The 24872-nt window shown below is 36.6% G+C and overlaps 1 protein-coding gene across 13 annotated transcripts in view; it reads right to left on the minus strand.

The window, feature by feature from the left end:
- The window catches only part of DGKI (diacylglycerol kinase iota), a 423828-nt gene that overhangs the window by 133746 nt on the left and 265210 nt on the right, over nucleotides 1-24872 (minus strand). For 8 of the 13 annotated variants that reach the window (XR_011438273.1, XM_070265910.1, XM_023639768.2 and 5 more), the window contains 2 exons: nucleotides 8401-8600; nucleotides 2802-2864 (listed from right to left, as the gene is read on the minus strand). Coding sequence is in view for 11 of the 13 variants with exons in the window: in XM_070265910.1 (XP_070122011.1) it covers nucleotides 2802-2864; nucleotides 8401-8600 (263 nt within the window). In the remaining 2 variants the exon portion in view is untranslated. The remainder of the gene's footprint in view (nucleotides 1-2801; nucleotides 2865-8400; nucleotides 8601-24872) is intronic. The other 5 variants (XR_011438274.1, XM_070265912.1, XM_023639770.2 and 2 more) reach the window with 1 other exon arrangement.

The following is a 24872-nucleotide window of genomic DNA, read 5'->3' on the forward strand; positions in this document are numbered from 1 at the left end:
AATATTTGCAAAGCACATGTCTAACAAAAGACTTGGATGTAGAATATATGACAGATCCTTAAAACTCAACAGGAGGAAAACAAACAGCCCCCTAAATGGGCAAAAGATTTGAAAAGATGCTTCACCAAGGAGTATATGATAGAAGGCAAATAATCACATGAAAAAGCACTCATGTTAGAATGATTAAACGATTAAACTTTCAAAATGCTGACAATACCAAATGCTGGCAGGGATGTGGAACAACTGGAACTCTCATCCATTGCTGGTGGAAATGCAAAATGGTACAACCATTCTGGAGAAGAGTTTGTCAGTTTCTCATGCACTTAAACATACACTTCCATATGACCCAGGAATCCCATTCCTAGGTGTTTAACCTAGAAAAATGAAAACTTATGTTTACACAAAACCTGTTCACCAATGTTCATAACAGGTCTATTCATAATTTCCCCAAACTGGAAATAACCCAGCTGTCCTTCAACAGGTAAACGGGTAAATAAATAGAAATATCCATATAATGGAATACTACTCAGCAACACAAAGGAACAAATGATTGATAGGTGCAACAACATTGATAAGTCTCAAACATGTTATGGTCAGTTAGGAAAACCAGTTGAGAGGGTTATGTATTGGATACGTATTGGCATCCAAAGCAACATTAATGTGATTTTTAAAGGTTGCTGAATATAGCAAATAGCAGCATGAGAATGGGTCAAAGCTAAGTTACCACTGCCATAATACATAAAGACACAATATTCACTGTTGTGCTTAGATTTTTCTCTATGCTCCTTGCTCTATGTGACAGCGTTTTGTGACCTAATTTTAAAAATACTCTAATTTAATAAATTTTTACTACATAAATATTTCATCAGTTATATACAGATATAAAATCTATAAATGTAATACTTAATATATCACATATAGATATAAAATATTTTAGATGAATATTCAGGTTTTAAAGTGGCCATGCCTACGTGTTCTGCCTATTGTACCCTATCAAAATAAACACGACAAACTGACCTTACGACAGTGTACACATCCGGAATAAGAAACAAACAGCCTCATTTAAGTTATATGACTAAAACGCAAACACATCAAAACTTAAACAGTGAAATATGACAAAGACCACATGCACTTCTGATGTTGATACTGTCAACTCTTCAAACTCCACTGATAGAGCCACTGAAGATAGTGGTCACTGAGAGCCCTTCCTTGGACTCCAGTTTACTGAACCGGCCCTACGCAGAATGTAGAATGTACGCCACAATGGCCTCCACAGTGGGAATTAAATGTTAATTTCCTATCAGTTCTTTGGCCACTCAATTGTAAGGCCCATGAAGGTAGTGTTCTGTTGTGCTGACCACTAGACGCCAAGCACAAAACAGGGTCTGACACAGAGCACAGCAAAATAAGTATTTTTGAAAAAATATTTGTTAAAATATGAACAAAGAAATGTGTACCTATAAGGTTGAGGTTGAAAGTAAGATTATATAACTGAACTTTAGGAATCCCTCTGGCATATCGCTACATGTTAGATATCGTACACGTCAATTTACACATGTATTCTTTCAATCATTCATTCTACCAACCAACCAACCATTATATTTGGTCTCAAAATACTTCGTGTTAAGATCTGTGATCCAGGGCTGGAAACACAAAGATTCATAAGAAGATACGATCAATGATCTCAAGTAGCCTAAGTCTAGTGTGGAATGCACAAGATATAGAGCTAATGTAATTAATATCAATCTATTAAACGTTGAGGACCATTACAAGCACATCAGTAGTGAACTCCAGTGAGGATGTAACTAATTCTGACAGCAAGAATCAAGGAAGAATTCTTTGAAAAGGCAATCACTCAACTGGGCCTTGAGAAATACTTAGGATCCTAATAGATGAAAGGTGGTAGATTATAAATTGTTACGAGTATGAACTTTGAAGTCAGACTGCCTGAGTTTGCATCCCAGTCTACCACTTATTAGCTGTGTGACCTTAGGCAAGTTACTTAACCTCTCTGTGCATGAGATTCCTCGTGCACAACATGGAGATAATAATAACACATATGGCGTAGGGTTGTTGAGAGAGTAAATTAGATAATATATGTAAGCATCTGTAACAGTACCTGAAACATAACAAAAGCTAGCTAAGTATGCGTAAGATGGAGAAAAGAAAGAAGAGCAAGACAGAGGCAACAATATAAAAGAATCCTGAAGTAAAGTACTAAAAAACATTTTCTTTTTATTTGTCTTCACCAGAAAAAAAATAAAAGCATAGAGTGTACATACAAATTACTAACTATGTATAAAATGCGTTTTGCTAACTCTGTGACAGTTTTGGGTCACATCTTTTATTACAACTATGGATCCTCAACCCAGAAAAATGCACAGATGTGTGTACACACACTCAAAACTCCACACGATTTTAGGGGTCCGTCACAAATCCAGGGCAGCAGGCACTTCCTTCTTCCACGTCACCCCTGAGCCATCGCTAATGGAATGGTCTAATGGTGTTACAAACTTTCCATAAAACCAAAGCTTAGTATGGAATTTCATACAACTCTGTGCAACTATGGGCTCTAAAATATCTAACCAAAAAATTAAATTGTGAACTCAGAGGACTGAGACAAATAGAACACACAGAACTTCACAGCTCTGTCTCAAATCAGAGAAGCAGTAAAGAGGCAATTACATTAGGCGGTTTTTTGAGAAGCAGACCTGTGAAGGAAAAAGACGCAGGTAGTCGAACTCTGAGGAAGAGATGAGGGCGAGAGACCAAATGTAAAAACTGAACAGCATTGTACTCACATGGTGAAGGAGCCAGGGGGGGCAGACACTCTCCGCAGGTCCGCAGCTTGCACCTGATGGATGCTAGAGGCAGCAGGGAATGAGCAGCGAAGACAGTCAGCACAACAGCGTGGACAGATAGGGAACAAGCCAGGAGAGAGAAAGAGAGACACACAAAATTTAAACAGAAATTAAATGAGCGCATCACCAAACAGTGAAAGAAAAGAAAAGGAAAATCAAGCCAGCCACAGAAATAATCCAAAAAGCCAGTGATAGCAACGAAGCCAACGGGACACATGGCAGGGGCCGGCTCAAGGCAAGCCACAGACTAGAGCACGGGGCAGGGCACGGGCAATGCCGGAGGGAGTGCTGACGCTGGGCAGGGCTATGGGGGGTGGAGGGTTGGCATGTTCCTCTCTTGCTCTAGGTCATTCAGGACATCCAAGAGGAGGAAGCACACATGAGCGCGCACACACATACACACACACACACTCACATACTCACGCTCAGCCATATACACATTAGAGTGGTGGTCTGGCACAGTCAACTCATCTTTAAGGAGACTGAAGATAAATTGCATCCTTTAACACAGTCCTCATGATTCAGGGCATTGCAGAAATATTTGTATCAAAGACAACCATCTTCAAAAGAGTGACTCAACAAAAACTTTAACTTCTTTCAGTTAAACAACACAGGCGTTTTAAGAACTACGAAGGTAAAACCCAGAAAGCCTAAATTCATCACAGTGAGGCCATAATTCCACTCATACTCTTGGCAGAAGAGTGAAACCTTAGACTTCTCCGTTTTCTCCCTTCTTTTATAAAGGAGAGACTTCAGTGGCTATTACAAAAGATAAGACGCAGAATTTAAGAAACTAAGCCCAAAGACTTCTGTCACTTTTACACAATTATTCTGTCCCCTCTCTCAGACCATGTGAACAGTTTCACTGTACCTGCAACAGATATAGCTCCCCCCATCCCCTTTTCCCTCTGGGTACGTAAATTCTCAGATAAAGTAACCCATGAATTAATGCCTTGTTATCTTCAAAGGACTATCAGTTATACCCAGTAACACTTCTCAGCAGCCCAGTTCAAAGTTTTCCAAATAGAGATCTTGCCCTTGGATAACACAATCACCTTTAACAATGTAGTCTTAATTACTAGTGAGCTCAGGATAACAGCTGGTTTAAGATCTCCCTAAACACCTGAGTAATTTTAAATTTCTGATATCCTTCAAAGGTGCCTTTCAAATAGAAAATATAGTCAAATTTATCTGGCTATCATGTTTCTAGTACATGAATATGAACCTAGATAAATCTCCTCTATTACATTTTGGGGGGAAGATATTTACCGGAGTGCATATTTCGAGTAGATGCATAAGCCATGATAAAAAGAGATATGCTCCTGGACCAATGTGGGTGGGGGCTGCTGAACACAATGGGGTCTAGCCTTTTAGTTTGTATATAGTAATAGCAAATGGGATTATAAGCCAAGAAATATTTTTTTAGAAAAAATTATTTTTAAATAATTTCTGAGAAATGTAACATATAGCACTACAGATCTGATCCACATGCGAGCCACTTATTCAAAACATAACTGTAAGTGTCAGATGCACTGGCAGGCAGTGGGGACCCTAAGAGGAAAGCCCCAGGGCCTCCCCACAGAGCAGGGAAGAGAGACAAGTAAACCAAGGATTACACTATTTCTGATAAATGCTGTGATGGAAGTAATTGAGAGCACGATAGGATTAATGTAGGTGTATCTAACAGCTAGAAGTAGATAGAAAAGGATTCTTAGGGAAAGCGATATGTCAATGAAGTCTTGAACCTGAGTGAGACTGAGCAGATGAAAAGGAGATAGAGGGCATTTCAAGAAGAGCAACTGAAGTGCAAAAATATGAGGATGCATAAGACAGGAATAGCAAGTATCTCCTGGGCATCAGAAGATGAGGATGAAGAAGGCAACGATCAAAAAGGTCTATAAAGCTAAGGAATATAGGCTTCACACTTTTAGAAAGATCATACTAACTAGTCTATTGGAAATGACATTGTGTGAAGGGCAGCAACACTGGAAGGAAATGAATTATAAGTATAGTTTAGCAACGCTGCTGAGGTAACTAATACGGCCCTTGAACTAAAGCAGTAACTAGCAGAGGGGATAGATGGTGTGTGAGTTAAAGATTTGGGAAATAAATAGAAGGTAGATTTCAAAGAACACATTGGACATGTAAAAGTGGAGGTGAGTTTCTGGGCATGTAGGCCCAGAAACTGATGATTGGATAAAGAAGATGTGGTATATATACACAATGGAATACTACTCAGCCATAAAAAAAGACGAAATTGGCCCATTCACAACAACGTGGATGGACCTCGAGGGCATTATGTTAAGCGAAATAAGTCAGTCAGAGAAAGATGATCTCTATATGACTCCACTCATAGGTGGAAATTAGTATATTGAGAAGGAGATCTGATCGGTGGTTACCAGGGAAAAGGGGGGGTGGGGGGAGGGTACGGAGGGGGAAGTGGTGTACCCACAACATGACTAACAAAAATGTACAACTGAAATCTCACAAGCTTGTAATCTATCATAACATTAATAAAAAAAAAAAAAAAAAAGAAAGTGGAGGTGAGTGAGATGACTCTAGGGGCCGGGACATGGCGATTGAGTGGATAGTGGTTCCATCCACACAAATGTGAATGAAAAAGGTTCATGGATGGTGAAGAGAGAAAGCAAATGGAATAGTGTTAATGAGACCAGTTTTAGCTCCTAGATTGAGGTTGCAATGGGATATCCAGGTAAAGATGCCAACTAAGATAGCTGGGTGTGAGTCTTCAGATTTTAGAAGGAAAGGCTGGGCTGGAGACACAGATGTGAGATCATTAGCTTATCAATCAAAGATGAAACCAGGGGTGCAAATACAATCTCCCAGAGAAAGGGCCAATCCGGGAGGAATATCAGCTTTCAAGGGGAAAAGGGAGTCTGTTGTTTAGGGAACCACAGCACTTCGAGCTCCAATAGTCACAGTTAACACGCGATGTGAAAGGAGGGTAATTCCTTGAGATGAACTGAAAGCTACCCTCTTCTGACTGAGAACACCCCCCAGCACACACAGAGGTTTTTAAACTAAAATTCTAAAGACAGCTTAAACAAGTTCTTTCTTCCCATAGAAGAAAAGCAAATGAAATAGAAGGAACAGTTAGCAAAATAAGTAAAAAATAAGAAAGGAAGAAGGAAGAAAGGGAAAAAAAGGCAGCACAAATAAATGAAGGAAGGAAATTTAAAAAAATCTTTCAATTATCTCTTTCTGCCTTGGCTGCAATAGTGAACTTCACACAACCATGGCTGAAACAGAGAACTGATTGAGGAAAACTTGTAGAAAGGTCTTAATGGCCAGGATGCCCTCAAACTGGAAACTCCGCTTGGAAACCCAGTGGAAGAAGTCAGATTTCAAAACAAGGATTTCTAGTGAAGTAGAAAGAAGCAATCTTATGGTAGAGGATGAATAAGAGCTATGGGAGAGAAATGAAGGCTTCTCTAAACATTACATGGCAAGTAGGTGTTTTGCACTTCCTTTTGACAACATATTATCTGTATTGATTTTCTAAAAATGTAATGTTGAAAGAATTTTCATAATAAGTAGTAATAAATATCTTTGTTATTTTTTAAGATTGTTATGTGTTCGTTTTTAAAAATGAAAAGCATCCTCTCACTGCCATTTCACAGAGGTCTTTCATATGGCCTGAGGCTGCCCGGATGGAGGCACCACGGCCTCCTGGTGGGAAGTAACTGCATTTTGAATTGAGGTGGTTTCTTGAACACCTGTACAGCTAAATCTATGAAGTCATATGTGCCATGAGTACAAAAAGAAAATGATTTATATTTGTTTTTATATGTGAAGAAAGGCAAAATGAATTTTTAAGATTACAGTTACTGAGCAATCACAGATTCTTTCTCACGGGCAAGAGCTGTTTGAAACTAAACACCTGAAAACAATTTCAGGTCTGATAAGGTTATTAAACCTAGAAGTACCAGGCACAAGAATGGGAGCTCTTTGCCTGTAGATATTAAGAACTTTTAGCTCTATTACACTTTAACTATCTACAAGTGACTCAAAACAATCTAGGCTACAGTCCTATCTGAGATGGCTTTTCACCTAGTAGTTCAGAAATTTTTCCCAACCCAGTGGTTCATAGCTTAACTCTAACGTTTTTAGAGAGAATATGGTCAGCCATATACGACTGCTGACATCCTACTTTTTTTAACATATAAACTCGCCAATTGTATATTCAACCTAATAGAAGGTAAAGGCAGGGAGAAAAGAAAGCATCAGGAATGCACTAAGAGTTTCACTAGCTGCAAAATATACACAAAATAAGAAATACAACCAGATAAGCCCTCTGAATAGTGATCTAGGAAAAGTGCTGGGAACTGGGAAAGGAGGAAACAGAGGCGAGAGGATCTCTCATCCCAGGTTCAGACACAGAAGTAGGTGCCTAAAACTAAAACACCTTCAGACCACTGTCTAATGCTGCTCCTCTGTATGTGCCATCTCAGAAGGAGAGGAGAAGTCAAGTTTTGGCAGTGAGCTATGGCCCCTGTGACATCGGTTTATTCTAGGCACTTCTGTAGATTGTCATGTTGACTCAATAAATAGGTGGCAAAGCATGCCCTTGCTTCACAGGCACCGCAGGAAGCCAGCCATTCAGTACAAATAGGTAACCATGCATCACAGGCCACAAACAGAAGGAGCACCTTGGAGGGTCCCTCACTGTGATAGAAGAATGCCCCAAGGCTGAGCTCCGAAACAGCCTTGAGACAGATTAGGTATGGGGGCAGGATATACAGACGATGCTCAAAAAGATGCCCTAAATCCCCATCTTTCTCCACTTCTTTCTCCAACCCCAAATAGACATTTCAATCAAAAATTAAAGGATGCTATAAAATGAACATGCACTCTACATATCTAGTCATTATCACCTTTTCTCAAATCAGTTTATCAAAATTCCTAAGGAAAGGGTCCAGGAGTGATACATTTTGTTTCCGCATTGAGTTGTGGGTCAAGTTAAATCTAGACAATAGGATGCCACCCAGAATGGCAAACTGAGCTGAAGCACCAGAGTACACAGGACCCCAAAATGGGCTTCAGGAAAGGGACAATTCACTAATAGGCAGAAGGGGATGCAACGTGCAGAGAGGCAAGCTTCAAAATCCAGCCCTGCCAACCTCCTGCTATTAAAGAAACCAACACTCTCCAAGTGACCTGGGTAAAGAAAGGCCAACAGCATGCCTTCTTAAAACAAAAGAAAACAAAGAACACATTTATCTGGATGCATTGTATGACCCTAGAAACACTCAATGATTTTCCGCTGGTCCCAGGAAATATATACTCTAGTGGTCAGCGAAGAAGAATTCTCTCTCTAGCATACAATAATGATTTCTAAAATAAGGGTGTGGTCACTGTGTAACAAACATGAAGAAAAATTGTGAGAGAGGCCAATGAACTGCTGAGTGTTGTGGACTTTGTTCCTTTCTCAATGCAGTGAGGCCCCCAGACCATGCACATGCTCGGCGTTCTCTCCAGGGTCTTCCTGTTCACAAAGGTAGGCAAGGGGCAGACTCACTCATTGAGTAAAGGCATGGACGTTCTCCTCTTGCTCTTCTGTACCATGTTGGCCTGATTCCTCAAGGAGATCCGAATCATGGCTGGGGCCAACCTACAGGGCTCCCCATCCACTTGCATGGGGATGGATTTGTAAGTTAGCAGCATGACCTCCCGACATTGGTGCAGCCTTTCTCCATGGCCTCCAACTTGCAGGGCTGCCTGTAAAAACAAGAGTCGAAAGGAAGCAAGTAGTTAGTTCTTAAGAGCTACTCAGGATATATAACCAAAAGGTCTTTGGTAAACATATTGAAAGTTGTTAGCCATGAGTAACACGAGAAAGCTTAGATAAATCATTAATACAAACGAACTAAAATTTCTAAACTTTTGATGAGTGTAACCATAAATTCTTATTGATGGCCACTTTTCACCTTTATGTATTTTCAGTCTTAATTTAATCATGTTAGTTTAATACAAAAGTTGTTCTTTGTAAATAAAACCACACATCTATGGACAGCTTATCTTTGACAAAGGAGCTGAGGGCATACAATGGAGAAAAGAAAGTCTTTTCAACAAATGGTGCTGGGAAAACTGGAAAGCCACATGTAAAAGAATGAAAATTGACCATTCTTTTTCACCATTCACCAAAATAAACTCAAAATGGATCAAAGACCTAAAGGTGAGACCTGAAACCATAAGGCTTCTGGAAGAAAACGTAGGCAGTACACTCTTTGACATCAGTATTAAAAGGATATTTTCGGACACCATGGCTTCTCAGAGAAGGGAAACAATAGAAAGAATAAATAAATGGGACTTCATCAGACTAAAGAGCTTCTTCAAGGCAAGGATTGAAACAAAAAAACAACCCACTAACTGGGAAAAAATATTTGCAAGTCATATATCTGACAAAGGCTTAATATCCATAATATATAAAGAACTCTCACAACTCAACAACAAAACATCAAACAACCCAATCAAAAAATGGGCTGGAGACATGAACAGATATTTCTCCAAAGCAGATATACTGATGGCCAATAGGCACATGAACAGATGCTCATCATTGCTGATCATCAGGGAAATGCAAATCAAAACTACACTAAGATATCACCTTACACCCATTAGAACGACAAAAATATCTAAAACTAATAGTAACAAATGTTAGGTTGTGGAGAAAAAGGAACCCTCATACACTGCTGGTGGGAATGCAAACTGGTGCAGCCACTATGGAAAACAGTATGGAGAGTCCTCAAAAAATTAAAAATAGAACTACCATATGATCCAGCCATCCCACTACTGGGTATTTATCCAAAGAGCTTGAAGTCAGCAATCCCAAAAGTCCTATGCACCCCAATGTTTATTGCAGCATTATTTACAATAGCCAAGACACGGAAGCAACCTAAGTGCCCAGCAACAGACGAATGGATAAAGAAGATGTGGTACATATATACAATGGAATACTACTCAGCTGTAAAAGAGAACAAAATCATTCCATTTGCAATAACATGGATGGACCTTGAGAGAATTATGTTAAGTGAAATAAGCCAGCGAGAGAAGGATAATCTGTATATGACTCCACGCATATGAGGAATTTAAAATTATGGACTAAGAACAGTTTAGTGGATACCAGGGGAAAGGTGGGGTGGGGGGTGGGCACAAAGGGTGAAGTGGTGCACCTACAACACGAATGACAAACATTAATGTACAACTGAAATTTCACAAGATTGTAACCTATCATTAACTCAATAAAAAAAAAAGAAAAAAAAAGTTGTTCTTTGTGTTATCTCCATTAAATAAACAATGTAAGTTAGAAAAAAAATATAAAAGAGATAAAGCACAAAGTTTAAGATAGCTTCTATACTTATGTTTAAATATAAATACACATTATAATAAATATAAATATATATGCAAATATAACATATATTACTTAAATATAAATATGTAATATATAATAAATATACAGTGATATATATTATATTTAAATATGCATCCTATCCTTGGTTAATTTTTAAACTTGGGCAAGCTTTTCTTTTTTACCTGAAACCTCCTAAAGCTACTTCTACTCTGTATAAGATCAATGAAACGCAAAATAATACTACTCAATTGAAAACATTCTGAAAAGTAAAGTAGTTTGAGGATCAAAATCAAACACAATAAGAGTTCAGTTCACTGCAGTTGCCACGAAATGAAATGCTAATCCAACGCTAAAAGTCTGCAACAAACTAGCCTAACTTCCCCACCTTAGTGTAAAAAACAAAAACATATATACACACACACATTTGGTACTATTTACCCCTTTAGGGATAAATGAAAATAATACAATATATGTTTGGTTACAGCATGCATAGAGCACACAAATTATATTCTATAGCTTGATGAATATTTTTATACACATATGTGAATCTTGATTCCGATCAGGCTTTTAGGCAATTTACAGCAACCAAAATGTTTCCCTTCACAATCTATTTAACCTCCTCCCACCAACCAGTTGGAAACCACTATTCTGACTTCTATCACCAGAGATTCAATTCGTTTAGACTTGGATTTCATGTAAAATAAATCATACAATATGTAGCCCTTTGTGTCTGACATCTTTTGCTCATCGTTACTTTTGAGTAATATATAGCAAAGTATATTTATCTACCTTCTGCTGGCAAACATTTGATTGTTTCCTGTTTTGGACTATTATTGATGTTAACTGTCTGGTGTGTATCTCTTGGTGGATACATACTTCCTTGGGTCCCTACAATGAGTAGAATGGCTATGCCATAAGTTTAGACGTATACTTAACTTTATAGATACTGTTAAATAGTTTTTCAATAAGGATATATTATAATGCATTTTGAGTATCAGTTAATTTATAATGAATTAAACTTAAAAAAGGAACCAAATACTAACTCTAGTCCAAAATCTAAAAGATTTACATAAAAAGAAGAAAAAATATATACTATCAGCTTGTTTCCATATGTCTCATCACTACAAATGGGAAAAAAATCTTGTTAACTGAGATTTTGGAAGTCAACTTCCACTTATTTGGTTGCCAGATATTTGTATTTATCTGATGTTTTGAATTATTTTTGCACTTGTATTAATTTGAACAACAGAAACCTGATTATCTATAAACGTGAAGAGAGAAGGAACACCAAGGGACAGAAAAGAGAGAAAGAAAATAGAATAAAAACTGAAAAGTAAATAACTTATTATTGAACACCTTCAATGTTAAAAAGTCTTCTATTGTGTGCTTTACATAAATTTTATTCAATTAGTGGGAGAGCAAGAAAGCCGAAGAGAATGCAGTGAGAATTTACAAAAATTCTTTTTGACCTATCACTTGATCCTCTTATTCAGCTGAAAGTTTTTCTGGCTGTACTTAAAGGATCTATTTAAGTTAATCTATGGATTTGAGCCACTATCTCATCTCTAGAACTTTTCAATATATTTCCCTTGCCTTTGAGGACTTCTTAGCCCAACATTTTCCTGACAAAACTGTATCCCCTCAAACACTAGAAGAAATCCCATTTTCTTCTTTTCTTCCCAGTCTTGACTAGGCCCACTGACAAATAAAAATGCGGAAGCTGCCAGGTAAGAACTTATTCCTCTGAGTTTAACAGGACTGAAAACTGCCTAAATATTTTTCAACCTCTTGGGATCAGAAGGCATACAAAGGAATGCAGAGCACGTTTAAGCTGTCTTCTCAGCCTCCACAATAGAACAGCAGCGAATACCACAAACGTATAGAGGTGAACAGCTGTCAATGACAGTCCCACTTGCATATCAGAATCCATCCAAGATCACCCAACAGGCTCAAGAGGATCTACTGGAATTAGCTTTTCAGGATAAAGACAGTTCCATTACTGTCAGCACAGGCACATTAAATTGTTTTTGGAACAAGTTAGAGTAAAGATAATTTTTAAATATTTATTAGAAATAGTTACTTTTCAACACTTAGATCAGTCTAGACTTATCTTCTTAAGGCACAGGTCCTAACAGCCACAAGCATCCCCATGATTTGCTAGAATAAATCATTTACTGATAATAATACATTGGTTTATTAACGTCAGACAGTCAATTATCTGTTCAACCTAGTACATATTACTGTTGTGAAAACTTCAAATACTGCCTTTCTGGTAGCATATGATTGAGAGGAAAATGCATCCATTGCCCTGAGCTAAGCACATCCATTGCCATTTACTGCCCTCGCCCATAACAACTTTCCTTCCCTCCACATGAATGGCTTGAGACGTTCTATCTTTCCACACAATAGTCCTCCCCAGAATACTCCTCTCCATCTTCAAGTCTTACCCTCCCTTCTTACTACTCAAGGCCTTATTCTACTTGCTTCAGATGGAAAGGATGGACAATCCTGGGTTGGGGGAGGAGAAGAGAAGTAAGGGCACAACCTCCTCTCCCTCCTTTCCCATCACTGCTTCCAGCCCCTGACTCCCAGGCTCAGTCCTGCAACAAAAAGCCCAAGGCAGACATCAGTGACGTGGACCATAAACAATGGAGACAATCAACAATACTAAAACCTGGGTTATTTTTTTATGACTAACAAAGTAGCCTTGTAGGGCTAAACAACAAAAAAATAGAAAAACAGACAATGATTTATTTTCTGATATTGAACTATCATGAATTCTTGCAGAAAACCATTACAGATCACAATTTAGTTTATATGTAACAGACTAGCAGAAGCAATTTTTGTTTTTATGATTTTGGTATGTATGATTATAAACATAATTTAGGCTAAAATTTTGTTTTCTTATACTGCCCTTATCTGGTTTTATCATCTCAGAAGACGTAGCATCGTATTATCTAAAGAAACCTGTATTAAATGGACACTGTCTTTTTAAAAATTTGGGTAGGACTGCTCGTACAACATCGGTCTGCTTGGCACATCTGGGAATGGGGGGTAGGATGAGATATATTTTTGCTAGCTCTTTCAATTTTTTAAATTGACAATCTATTTTTAAAAATAAAATAAGCAAAAGAGGATAGCTAAAAATATAATAGTTTTGAAAATCATATAAGAGTGTTATGAAGGCCTATATGTCAATAAAGTGGAAAGCCTAGGTAAGAAAGAGAAACTTCTGGGAGGAAAAAACATGTAACTTGCAAAATTTGGTGTAATAAACACAGAAATTGGATAGATTGTCAATTTAAAAAATTGAAAGAGTTATCAAAAATATATCTCATCCTACCCCCCATTCCCAGATGTGCCAAGCAGACCGATGTTGTACGAGCAATCCTACCCAAATTTTTAAAAAGACAGCATCCATTTAATACAGGTTGATTTAGATAATACGATGCTACGTCTTCTGAGATGATAAAACCAGATAAGGGCAGTATAAGAAAACAAAATTTTAGCCTAAATTATGTTTATAATCATACATACCAAAATCATAAAAACAAAAATTGCTTCTGCTAGTCTGTTACATATAAACTAAATTGTGATCTATAATGGTTTTCTGCAAGAATTCATGATAGTTCAAAGTCAGAAAATAAATCATTGTAATTTTACCACTTTATGGCTTAAATGAGAAAAACCATATTGCTATCTCAAAAGACACAGAAAAAATAAGTTCAGTGCCTTTAAGATAAAAGTTGTTAGAAAACTAGAAATAGAAAGTAACTTCTTTAATAAATGCCATCTACCAAAACACATAGAGACAATATTATTCAGAGTAAAGAAACTCTAGAAGAACTCCTTTCACAGGACAAAGTTTTTCACTAGCTAGGAAAGTTTTCAAAATAATATTGGATATCTTGAACAACACAATAAGTCAAGGAAATAAAATTAGAGAAAAAAATCTTGGAAGAAAAAAAGCAAACCTGCTAACATTTCCACTGTTATCAGCTGATTCATAGAAATTACCAAACAATTCATAGGCCAAGAATTAAAACTAATAATAAAGATGGCTGGATACACTATCAACATAAAAAAATCAATAGCGTTCCCCTACTCTAGCAATAACTAAATAAAAAATAATAGAAAATAGGATGACATTTATAAAGTCAACAAAAACAATGAAGCAATGCAGAAAACTTTTACACAGAAAATTTTAAAACTCTATTGAAGACATAAGGCAAGACCTAAATAAACGGAGAGCCATGCCATATTCATAGAAGGGACAACTTAATACTCTAATGATACTAATTTCCTCCAAATTAATATACAAAGTCAATGTAACTCCAATTGAATATCAGAAATACTATTTTGAGGAATCTTGTCAAACTGATTCTATAATAAAAATTCTATTTTAAAGAATGAAAGTCCACAAATGGCTGAGAATATTTTGGAAGAAATAAGAGCAATAGACTACCCTTATTAAATATTAAGACATATAACATTCAAAGATACAGTAATCCAAACAGCGGTGTTTGCATAAGACAAGATATAAAGGCCAAGGGAAGGGACTAGAGAACAGATTAGATCCATATGAGTGAGGATATGGACTATGTTGATGTGGTATTATAAATTATGGAAGAAATAATGGGTAATTTAGTAAATGGTGTTAGGAATACTACTTTATAGAGAAAAATAAAATGAGTACTCTACCTCACATCATATACAAGTATAAACTCAGATGTCTTAAAGGCCCAGGAACAAGAAACAAAAATATAGATATAAAAATTAGCCAGCAGAAAGAGAGGAGAGAAAAATATTTCTCCTTGTCTCTCTCTTTTCAAGCAGTGTCTCTGACAGTGGCTGATTCATGTCTGTGCTTTCATATCTCACTGGAAAGCACTCTCTCCAGATCACCTCTGTCTCTATGGTCCCAGCTCAGATGGGCAGCCCCAGCAGTGGCTCCAACTCCCATGGCTTGATTCCACTCTCCAGAGTTCTAGCTCCCGCCTGATGACCCTCACTGCATAGCCCGTCAATGGCCACCTCTCCAAGGTTCCACCACTGTCAAGTGGCCCTGGCTCCTGAGTGCTAATGACACCATCTTCTCCCTTTGTCCCTCCAGCCCTGGAGGTGGTTGAGAATTTCTGCAGTTGCTAATCTATGGATTGCTATCTAAGGTTGTTGCCCTCTTTTCAGTTTTTCCTCTACATCCATAACTAGTCTTCTGTATTAAATACCATCAATTGAACTATCTCACATGATTTTTTTCTCCGATACACTACCCTAGTCATTTGGTGAGAAACTTTACTTACACAATTTGCAGTGGCACCATTATCATCCAACCTATATTTTTCTATACAAGTGTTTGCAAGCTGTTTTATTGTCATGAAGCAATATCATTAAGTTTTATTGCTTTTTTCATTTTATCAAGTATTAAGATTTCTGGACATGGCTGTGTTTTAAAGTCCTACCACAATACACGCTGTCGGGGGTCTAAATACTATCAGCAGTAGTAATGTTATTATTTCCTTAATTATTGTCCATATGAGTAACTATTTGTCGCAAAAATAATTCCAGAAATTCAGTTTCCGTATATGTAAAGTGATGAGATTTCAGTATGCTGCTACAGTTTGTTTGATACTAGCATTTTATGGTTCTAGGTTGTACCTATAACTTCATGCTCTCAAATTCCACCAAATCTCACTAAGAGTCCTCTTTTTTACCTTGACTATATTAGCCATGTCACTAATGCACAGCCAGTGTATACAATGAAGTAGAAGACAGTTGAAAAAAAAAGGAGGGGGACACAATGGTATAGTTTGGAAAAATTCACCTCCATGCTTTAAAGCTAGTTCCATAGACAATCGCTCCTCTGAAATCAGTCAAATCGTGAGAGAGTCAGCATAGTATAATCATATAATCAACAATAGATCCTGTAATAATGGGATAAAACAGATTTCTATACACCTGGGCAGAAACATACGCTATTGATTTTTTTTTTAGCACAATGCTAGTAGCATTAGTCCCTTATATTACACTCATTTTTGTATCTTGTGAAGCAAGAAGAGAAGAAATGAATAGAATGTAATAATACAAAAATACATATGAGGTCACAATAAAACAAAATCCAGACTCTATATAACATATCATCCACTCACCATATAATCAATTGTACCAGACATGCAAAGAAGAAAATGTGATCCTTTAACGAAGAAAAAAATTAAAATGATCATTGTATGGATTTAAGAGCAAACTGGACACTGCAGAGAAAAGTTTCGGTGAACATTAAAACAGGTTGATAGAAATTACTTAATCTGAAAAACAGAGACAAAAATGTTTTATTTTTTTCCATGAGCTGTGAGACAGTAGCAACAATCTAAAATACATGTAATCCAATGCCAGAAGAAGCTAGGGGGGATGGAGCAGAAAAAACATGGATGAAAATATTCCAAATTCATTGAAAAAAGAACCCCAACAAGCTTCAGGTCCAAGAAGATCAGTGAAGCTAATTACAAAGCAAACCACTGCGGAAGCTAGAATAACATCCACAATCACCAAAAAGATGCCCGTGTTCTAATTCCCAGAAACTATGAAAATCTCACATGGCAAGAAGGCCTTTTCTGGTGTGATTAGATTAAGGATGTTGAGAGAGGGAGATTATTCTGGGTTTACGTGGAGGTCAATGTGATCACAAGCATCTTTATAATGGAAGGAGGGAGCCAAGAGAGTCAGCATCAGAAACGATGAAGTGAGGACAGAAGCAGAAGTCAGAGAGATAGGAGGCCATGAGCCAAGGAATGTAGGCAGCCTCTAGAAGCTGGAAAAGACAAGGAAGTGTGTTCTTCCGCAGAGTCTCCAGAAAGAACACAGCCCTACGAACCCATTTTAGACTTCAGATCTCCAGAACTGTGAGATGACAAATTTGTGTGGGCTTAAGCCACTGTTTGTGGTAATTTATTTATAGCAGCAGCAGGAAAGTAATACAACCACACAGAGAAAATCTTAAAGCTAAAGATACAGACAAAATCTCAAATACAAACCAAAAAAAGACACACTGTATATAAAGGAATAATGATACAAATTATACCTGACTTTTCATCATACAATATGGAGGCCAGCAGAAAATGAAATAACACATTTAAAGTGCTGAAACAAGTTAATAAACTCGTCAATCCAGAGTTCTACATTCATAAAAATACAGTTGAAAAAATGAGAGGAAAGTAAAGGCATTTCCAGAAAAATAAAATTTGAAGTTCTTTATTTCCAGAAGGCCTGCACTACAAGAAATGCTAAAGGACATCCCTCAAACTCAAGCAAAACGATACCAGACGGAAACTTGGATCAACAGGAGGAAATGAAGAACGTTGAAATGTGGGATTTATATGTATGTAAAAGTAAAATATACGGAAATAGCACAAAGTAAGGAAGAAACAAGAAATTATGAGAAAAAGATTTGTAACAAAATACTTGTATCAGGAATGGGGGAGAGGGTCCTACAGACATTTAAAGGACAATAGAATATTGTGAACAACTTTATGCCAATAGACTCAATAATTTAGATGAAATGGACAAATTCCTTGAAAAGTTGAACGTAATAAAATTGACTCAGGAAGAAATAGAAAATATGAATAATTTTCTATCTATTCTTGCTTCAAAGAAATCTCAAGGCCAGATGGTTCATTAGGAAATTCTATAAAATATTTAAGAAAAAAATACAAATATTACACAAATTCTTCAAGAAGACAGAGCAGAATATCATTTTCTATCCCAATTATGGGGCCAGCACAATCTTATATCAAAGCCCAATAAAAATACTACAAGAAAATAAAGTTGTAGGCCAATATCTTCCATAATCATAGTCATAAAATGATTAACAAAATATTAGTAAATTGAATTCAGCAATATAAAAAAAGATAATACATCAAGAGGAGCTTCTCCCAGAGATGCACGGTTAGTATAACCTTCCCCCCCCAAAATGAATGGAATTTATAATGAGAAAATCATGTCACTCCCACAGATACAAAAAAGCATTGATACAATACACCACTTATTTGTTAGAAAAACTCTCAGAAAATTAGGAATAGAATCAAAATTCCTTAATTACACAAAAGGCATTTATTTAAAAAAATACAACTAAACAGCATATTTTATGAGGAAATATGAAATGCTTCCCCCTAGAATCAGGAACAAAGCAAGCGTGTTCATTCTTACCACTTTTATTCAACATATTACTGAACACCCTTGCCAGCTCAATAAAGGAGTAAAAGGCGTGTAAGGAAATAGTAAGAATGTCCTTATTCACAAAAAACATGACTGAGCATATAGAAAAACCTAAGAAATCTATAAAAAAACCACTAGAACTAATAAGTGGATTTACCAAAGTTGCAATACAAAGTCAATAAATATATGTGTACGTGTGCGTGTGCAGACACATACACACACCAGTTACATTTCTATATATTAGCAACCATAAATGTGAAATTTAAAACATTATTATTTAAAATAGCATCAAAAAACATAAACTACTTAGGAATGAACTTAACAAAGGGTGTACAAGAACCTGAAAATTGGCCTGAAACTACAAAATGTTGCTGAGAGAAATTAAAGAACATCTAACTAAATGGAGAAATATAACATGTTTATAGATTGGAACACTCTGTATTGTTAATATGCCAATTCTGTCTAAATTTATCTACAGATTCAAATCAATCCCAATTAAAATCTCAACAGTTTTTTTGGAGACACAGTCAAACTGATTCTAAAATTTATATACAAGTACAAAAAATACAGAATAATCAGAAGACTCTAAGAATAAAGTGAAACGATTCATAGTACCAGACTGAAGGCTTCCTGTAAAGCTACAGTAAGCAGAACAGTGTGGTACTGGAATAAGGATAAACAAATAAATCAAAGGGACAGAACAGAGTCCAGAAAGAGACCCACCTACAATTGAAGGGCAAAGGCACCAAAGTAATTCTATAGATAAGGTAAGTCTAGTCAACAAATAGTGCTGGAAAATAACTCAATAAATGTATTTTTAAAAAATGAATCTTGGTGGGGGCTGGCCCCGTGGCCGAGTGGTTAAGTTCGCGCGCTCCGCTGCAGGCGGCCCAGTGTTTCGTTGGTTCGAATCCTGGGCGCGGACATGGCACTGCTCATCAAGCCACGCTGAGGCAGCGTCCCACATACCACAACTAGAAGAACCCACAACGAGAAATATACAACTATGTACTGGGGGGCTTTGGGGAGAAGAAGGAAAAAATAAAATCTTTAAAAAAAAAAAAAATAAAATAAAATAAAATAAAAAATGAATCTTGATATCTACTTTACACAATACATATAAACTAATCTGAGCTGAATCACATAATAGCTAAAACTATAAATCTCCAAGAAGAAAACAAAGGAGGATATCTTCCAACCTTTCTTGGAGTACACAAAGTTTCTTAAGGACAAAAAAAGCTCTAACACAAAATAAGCCTACTTCATAAAATCAGAACTTGTAAAAATGCTTAAACTTCATCAAAAGAAACATTAAGAAAGGAAAAAGATAAGAATAGACTGAGAATATATTTACACTAAACATATCTGTCAAAAGACTTGGGTTCAGAATATGTAAATAACTTCCTCAATTCAACAATAAAACATAAACAGTCCATTAAAATATGCAAAATCCACAGACACTTCAAAAAAAAGACATAAAAGGTAATGATAAAGATAAACAACTTGTCCTTATTTTCATTTTTTGTTGTTTAGCAGTACATAATTAATTGTACAAACGTACATAATTTCTTTCTAGAGATGGAATTTTGTTCTCTCATCTGCTTCATCAACTATTAATATTATAATAGCTTTTTGTCTCTATCCATTAACACATTTTCAGCACTGGTGGGTGTTAAATTTCAGTCACTCCTCATCAGGTATTGTTGTACATTGCTGTTGGGCAAGTAAACAACACAATTTCTAGAAAGTAGTTTTATACTTTTTGTTAAGAGGCTTTAAAATGTTTGTCATTGAGTCAGTAATTTCTTTCCTGGGGATTTGTCATAAGAAGATAATTTGAAACGTGAACAGAGGTTTATGAACAATTATATTAATTATATTACCCCAAATCCAGAAACCTAGAAGTTTCATAAAGGAAACTTTTCATAAAGGAATAATTATTACACAAACTGAGACATATTATACAATGGAAGAGTAGGCAGCCATTTGTAGTACGAGTATTACTTATAATAAAGATTTCCTATATATTTAAAAACATAGATATAAAGCAAGTGGAAGAAAGGACATCAAAATATAAATAGTTATGGATCATGTGCTTATGACTGATATTTTTACTTTTAGTTCTTATACTTATGTGTATTATCAAAATAAGCAAACATTTAAAGTCACTTTTTTATAAAAAAGTAAATAAGAGGTTTTATTATCTGGTATGTGTACAACTTCAACCCTGGGAATTTCTCCATGTAATTTTTCTCACTGAATAACCTGTTGCTTTTATAATTCATACATTAAAAGGAGCCTACATATTTTACTTTCAATTAACAAAAAAGAACACTGGCTATGCTCTCTTTAAAGTTTAGGAAACTGAAATCTTTGGATTTCACAATGCATAGCAAATTAGGCTCCCAATTCCTCAATCTGAATAATGCTTTGAACTGCCTTGAAAAGTTTTAAATTGGTACTTAGAACAGACTCAACATTAAAGGACCTTCACAAATATAATGGCAGAAATAAATACAAATTACAGTGCCTGATTATGGTCTGTGTAGAATCCGAAAAGGTAATCAGGTTACCAAGCACCCAGTGAAGAATCATCTTAATTAGTAGGAATGCGTTTCAACCAGTAAAATGAATTGAAGACTTCTGCATTGAAATTTGCAATTACAAGATAAAGAGTCTAAAGGAAACAAACCTTTTTTCCCATTCCAGTAATTCTATTTCAAATCTTTCTTAAAGTACCACTCTGAATATTTTAAATACACAAAAATATACACACATATACCCAAATGACTACATTCTTCTTTTATGTAATCATCTTAAACAGATGTAAAAGTTTTCAAATAATTTATCTTCTTAGAAAAATAATCTATAGAAGAGTTTCAAGAAACGTGAAACTGAAGGGCTGAAAATAAATTTCATCTTGAGTGGAAAAAAAACACAAAAGTGTACTGCTATAGGAGTAGCAAGGCGTGCATGAAATATAGAAACATATGCCAATATTATTTAGAGAGCATAGGGTGTTCAAAACTGCAATATAAATTACATTTAACTCTTTCTCTAGGTAGAATGTTTTATTATCTTGGAAGCATTCTAGAGTCACTAGAATCTGAGGTCTAATTACACACTTGATGCTAGCTGGTATGTATGTATTTTATTATTTATATCATGTAAAGAGAGAAAAATAATTGATATAATTTTAGGAATCCATTTTCTCTTCACCAACTCCCACCTACTATTATTTTTCTCTCCTTCCTGCTAATGATAGGATGGAGAGCGAAGGATTTGATAGACCCCAAAATCACTTTCCCCAATATAGAGGGATCCCTTGAGCTCTAACCATGTATTTCAAATTGCTCTTTTTTAGATCGCCTTAGAGGTCTCACAGGGGTTTCAAATTTAACTTACATAAAATAGAGTTCATTTTTTGGCAATATTGTTTTTCTTTTACATTTTCTGCCTTATGTAATATATTCACCCTTTACCTAACAGCCCATGCTAACTACCTGGGATTCATTTATACTCCTTTTTCATCCTCCAGAATAAGTCACTATAAGTAATTCTTGTATCCACCAATCCCTCCCATCTTCATCACCACTTTCTTACTTCAGGCTTCCAGGCCTCCTTCTGTCTTCACCTGGGCTTTGGTACTAACATCCTGATTCAGCCATCTGCCTCCAGCAATAGAGATTCTGGTCGTCTTCCACACTGACATCACCGTGCTCTTTCTAAACCACAAATCTGATCCTGTCTCATGACATCGTGCTCAACTTCTCCATTAACAGTTTAAAAACCTCTTCTGCCCTGTCTTTCTCCACATCCACATCTCTATGCCCTGTATACATCGTCACTCTGAGCCACTCTCGCAGTTCGAGTACACCACTCTCTCTCAGGCTAATCCCTCTACGGGACGGCCACTCGCAACCTCAGGTGCAGAGACTCCTGCCTCCTTTGTGGAATCTTTGCTGATATTCTCATTTTATAAACACTGTTCTGCTTTCAGTTCTCCTTTCCATCCTCACATGTGCCTTTCTCTTGGAATTCACTATGTCCGACTGCAATTGTTTGCTTACTTCTTCGCTTGTCTTTTGGTCCATTTCGTAGCCATTTTACCCAGCAGTGTGTCATTAATGGATTCAATAAGTGTTTATGGAGTCAACAAACATTCCATAAATATTTATAACTAATAGTAAATGAATGAAAGCAGGGAGAAATTTTAAATAACTGGTATTACCTTGAATTTACAAAATTCCTATTTATTAGAGACCACCAATATTGCCCATATTTCCCACATGCTACATGGCCTTTAATGATCCAACCTCAGAAGTTACCCAGCATCACTTCCACCGTACCCAATTTGCCAAGTATTTATAAGCCCACCCAGGTACAAGAGGAAGGAACATAGACCCAACCTTTCATGGGATAAGTGTCCAAAAATTCCAGGCCATTTTAAAACCACAGTCACCATCTGGATGCTACTGAACTAACTTATTGTTTTGAAAATGTGTAAAGAAAAAGAATGACTTATCCTGCTTTTCCTACACAAACTGTAACGAAAATATAACACAAAAGTAATCAAACAATAGGTGAAGAGAAATTTCTCTTTATAGAAATATTCCATTTAATAAATGAAGAAGGACAGATTGCTGGATCCAGACATTCATCAGACTATTAACAAAAAAAGAGAGACAACTAGACATCACCTATCCTCTTTTGGGGAAAAAAAAAACACTACCTACAAAGTAAATTTGTGGGAAAAAATGTATCTGATGCATCAACATCCAACTATCAACTTAGAGGAAATAGAGAAGAGAGAAGAACATGTTAATTGATGCCTCAGCACAACTCAGGGAGTTATCAGCACAACTCAGACTCAGGGAGACTTTACAGAACAAATAGCCTCATTTCTTCAAAAAATAAATGAAAAAATAAAGAGATGAACAGAACCATATAGATACTTAAGATTGGTATTAATCAATCACAACAAATCAATTTTTGGGGTCCTGATTCAAACAAACAGAGCATAAATAGTCGACATTTGGGAGACGATTGGAAATTAAAGGGCTGAGTAAATATTTAGTGATATTCAGATGGTATTGTTTTAATTTTTAAAAATAGTATAATATGGTTGTGTTCATAAAGCAAAGTCTTTTTAAAAGACATCCAGAAATGTTTATAGGTAAACTGATATAATCCTTGGGATTTGCTTCAAAATGTAAGGGAGGAGGTCATAGATGGAGACACATATAAGATTGTCCATGAGATGATAATTATAGAAGCTGAGTGATGGTACACAAAGGCTTAATATATTATTTCACCTATTTTTACATTGAACTTTGCCCAAAATAAATATGTATTTTATAGAGCACACTTTACTAATTCCCCAGTGACCTTGGAATAAAGTCAAAACTCCTAGATAAATTCTATAATGCGCTCCATGATCTGGCCCCAGCCTACTACTCCAGCATCATCTACCACTCTCACTTCTCACTTACATTTAAACTACATAAAACTAATTATAGTTCCCACAGGGGACTGTGATCTCTCATACTTCCAAGTATACATAAATTTCCCTTTTTTCAGAATGCCAAGCCCCATCCTTCTCCTCCCAGCAAAATTCATTCATTCTGTCACATTTACTCATTGCCAACTTTAAGTATCAGGCTCTCCACTGTGTACCAGAGACACACTACAGTGATGGATATCTACCATTTGCCACTCTTGGCTGGCACTCCACCCTTCCCTGCCCTCTGTTTTGCCCTGTGAGGCTGACTCATCTCAGTGGCCTCCTTGTCCTCTGGCTTCTGGTTAGACTTCTCCAGAGGGAGGCACCAGCGGAAGATCTGGAGGGCTAGAGGAATGAGGTCACTGTATTCATGTCCCCGGCTCCCTCCCCACCAGGTTGACACAGGCTGGCTGCTTCTGCTTAGCAAATACTACTCCTATCAGGTAGTCCTTCCCAAATAGTTCTCTTTCTGGTACAGTTGACTGCTCCCTCCCCTTTGCTCCTTCAGCTCAGGAAAACGACACATGACCCATTGTTCCTTCTCATAAACCTAGTTCACTATTTGTAAAGAGTCCCTCCATTAAACTCTCCTCTAACTACCCAGTTTCAGTGTGCCATCTCTTTCCTGCTCAGACACTAATTACACAATTGTAAGCAAAAACAACCCAAACAAGACCATAAAAAGAACCTGACACAGATATGGACTGAGAAGTTATAGAAGATGAAGACTTAACATTTTAGAGAGACAGCATATGCAATGGCCCTGTGGTGCAACAAAAGCAGGGGCTGTTCAAAACTAAGCTTGACTTGAGAGGCTACTTGAGCTAAGAAAGCAAAGAGGGCAATAGGAAAGGCTAGAGAATTGAGGAGAAATTCAGTCTTGCAGGCTAGGTAAAGATTTAGATTTTGATCCAAAGAGCAATGGGGA

The sequence above is a fragment of the Equus caballus genome, chromosome 4 (genome assembly GCF_041296265.1).
Source record: "Equus caballus isolate H_3958 breed thoroughbred chromosome 4, TB-T2T, whole genome shotgun sequence".
NCBI classification, from domain to species: Eukaryota; Metazoa; Chordata; class Mammalia; order Perissodactyla; family Equidae; genus Equus; species Equus caballus.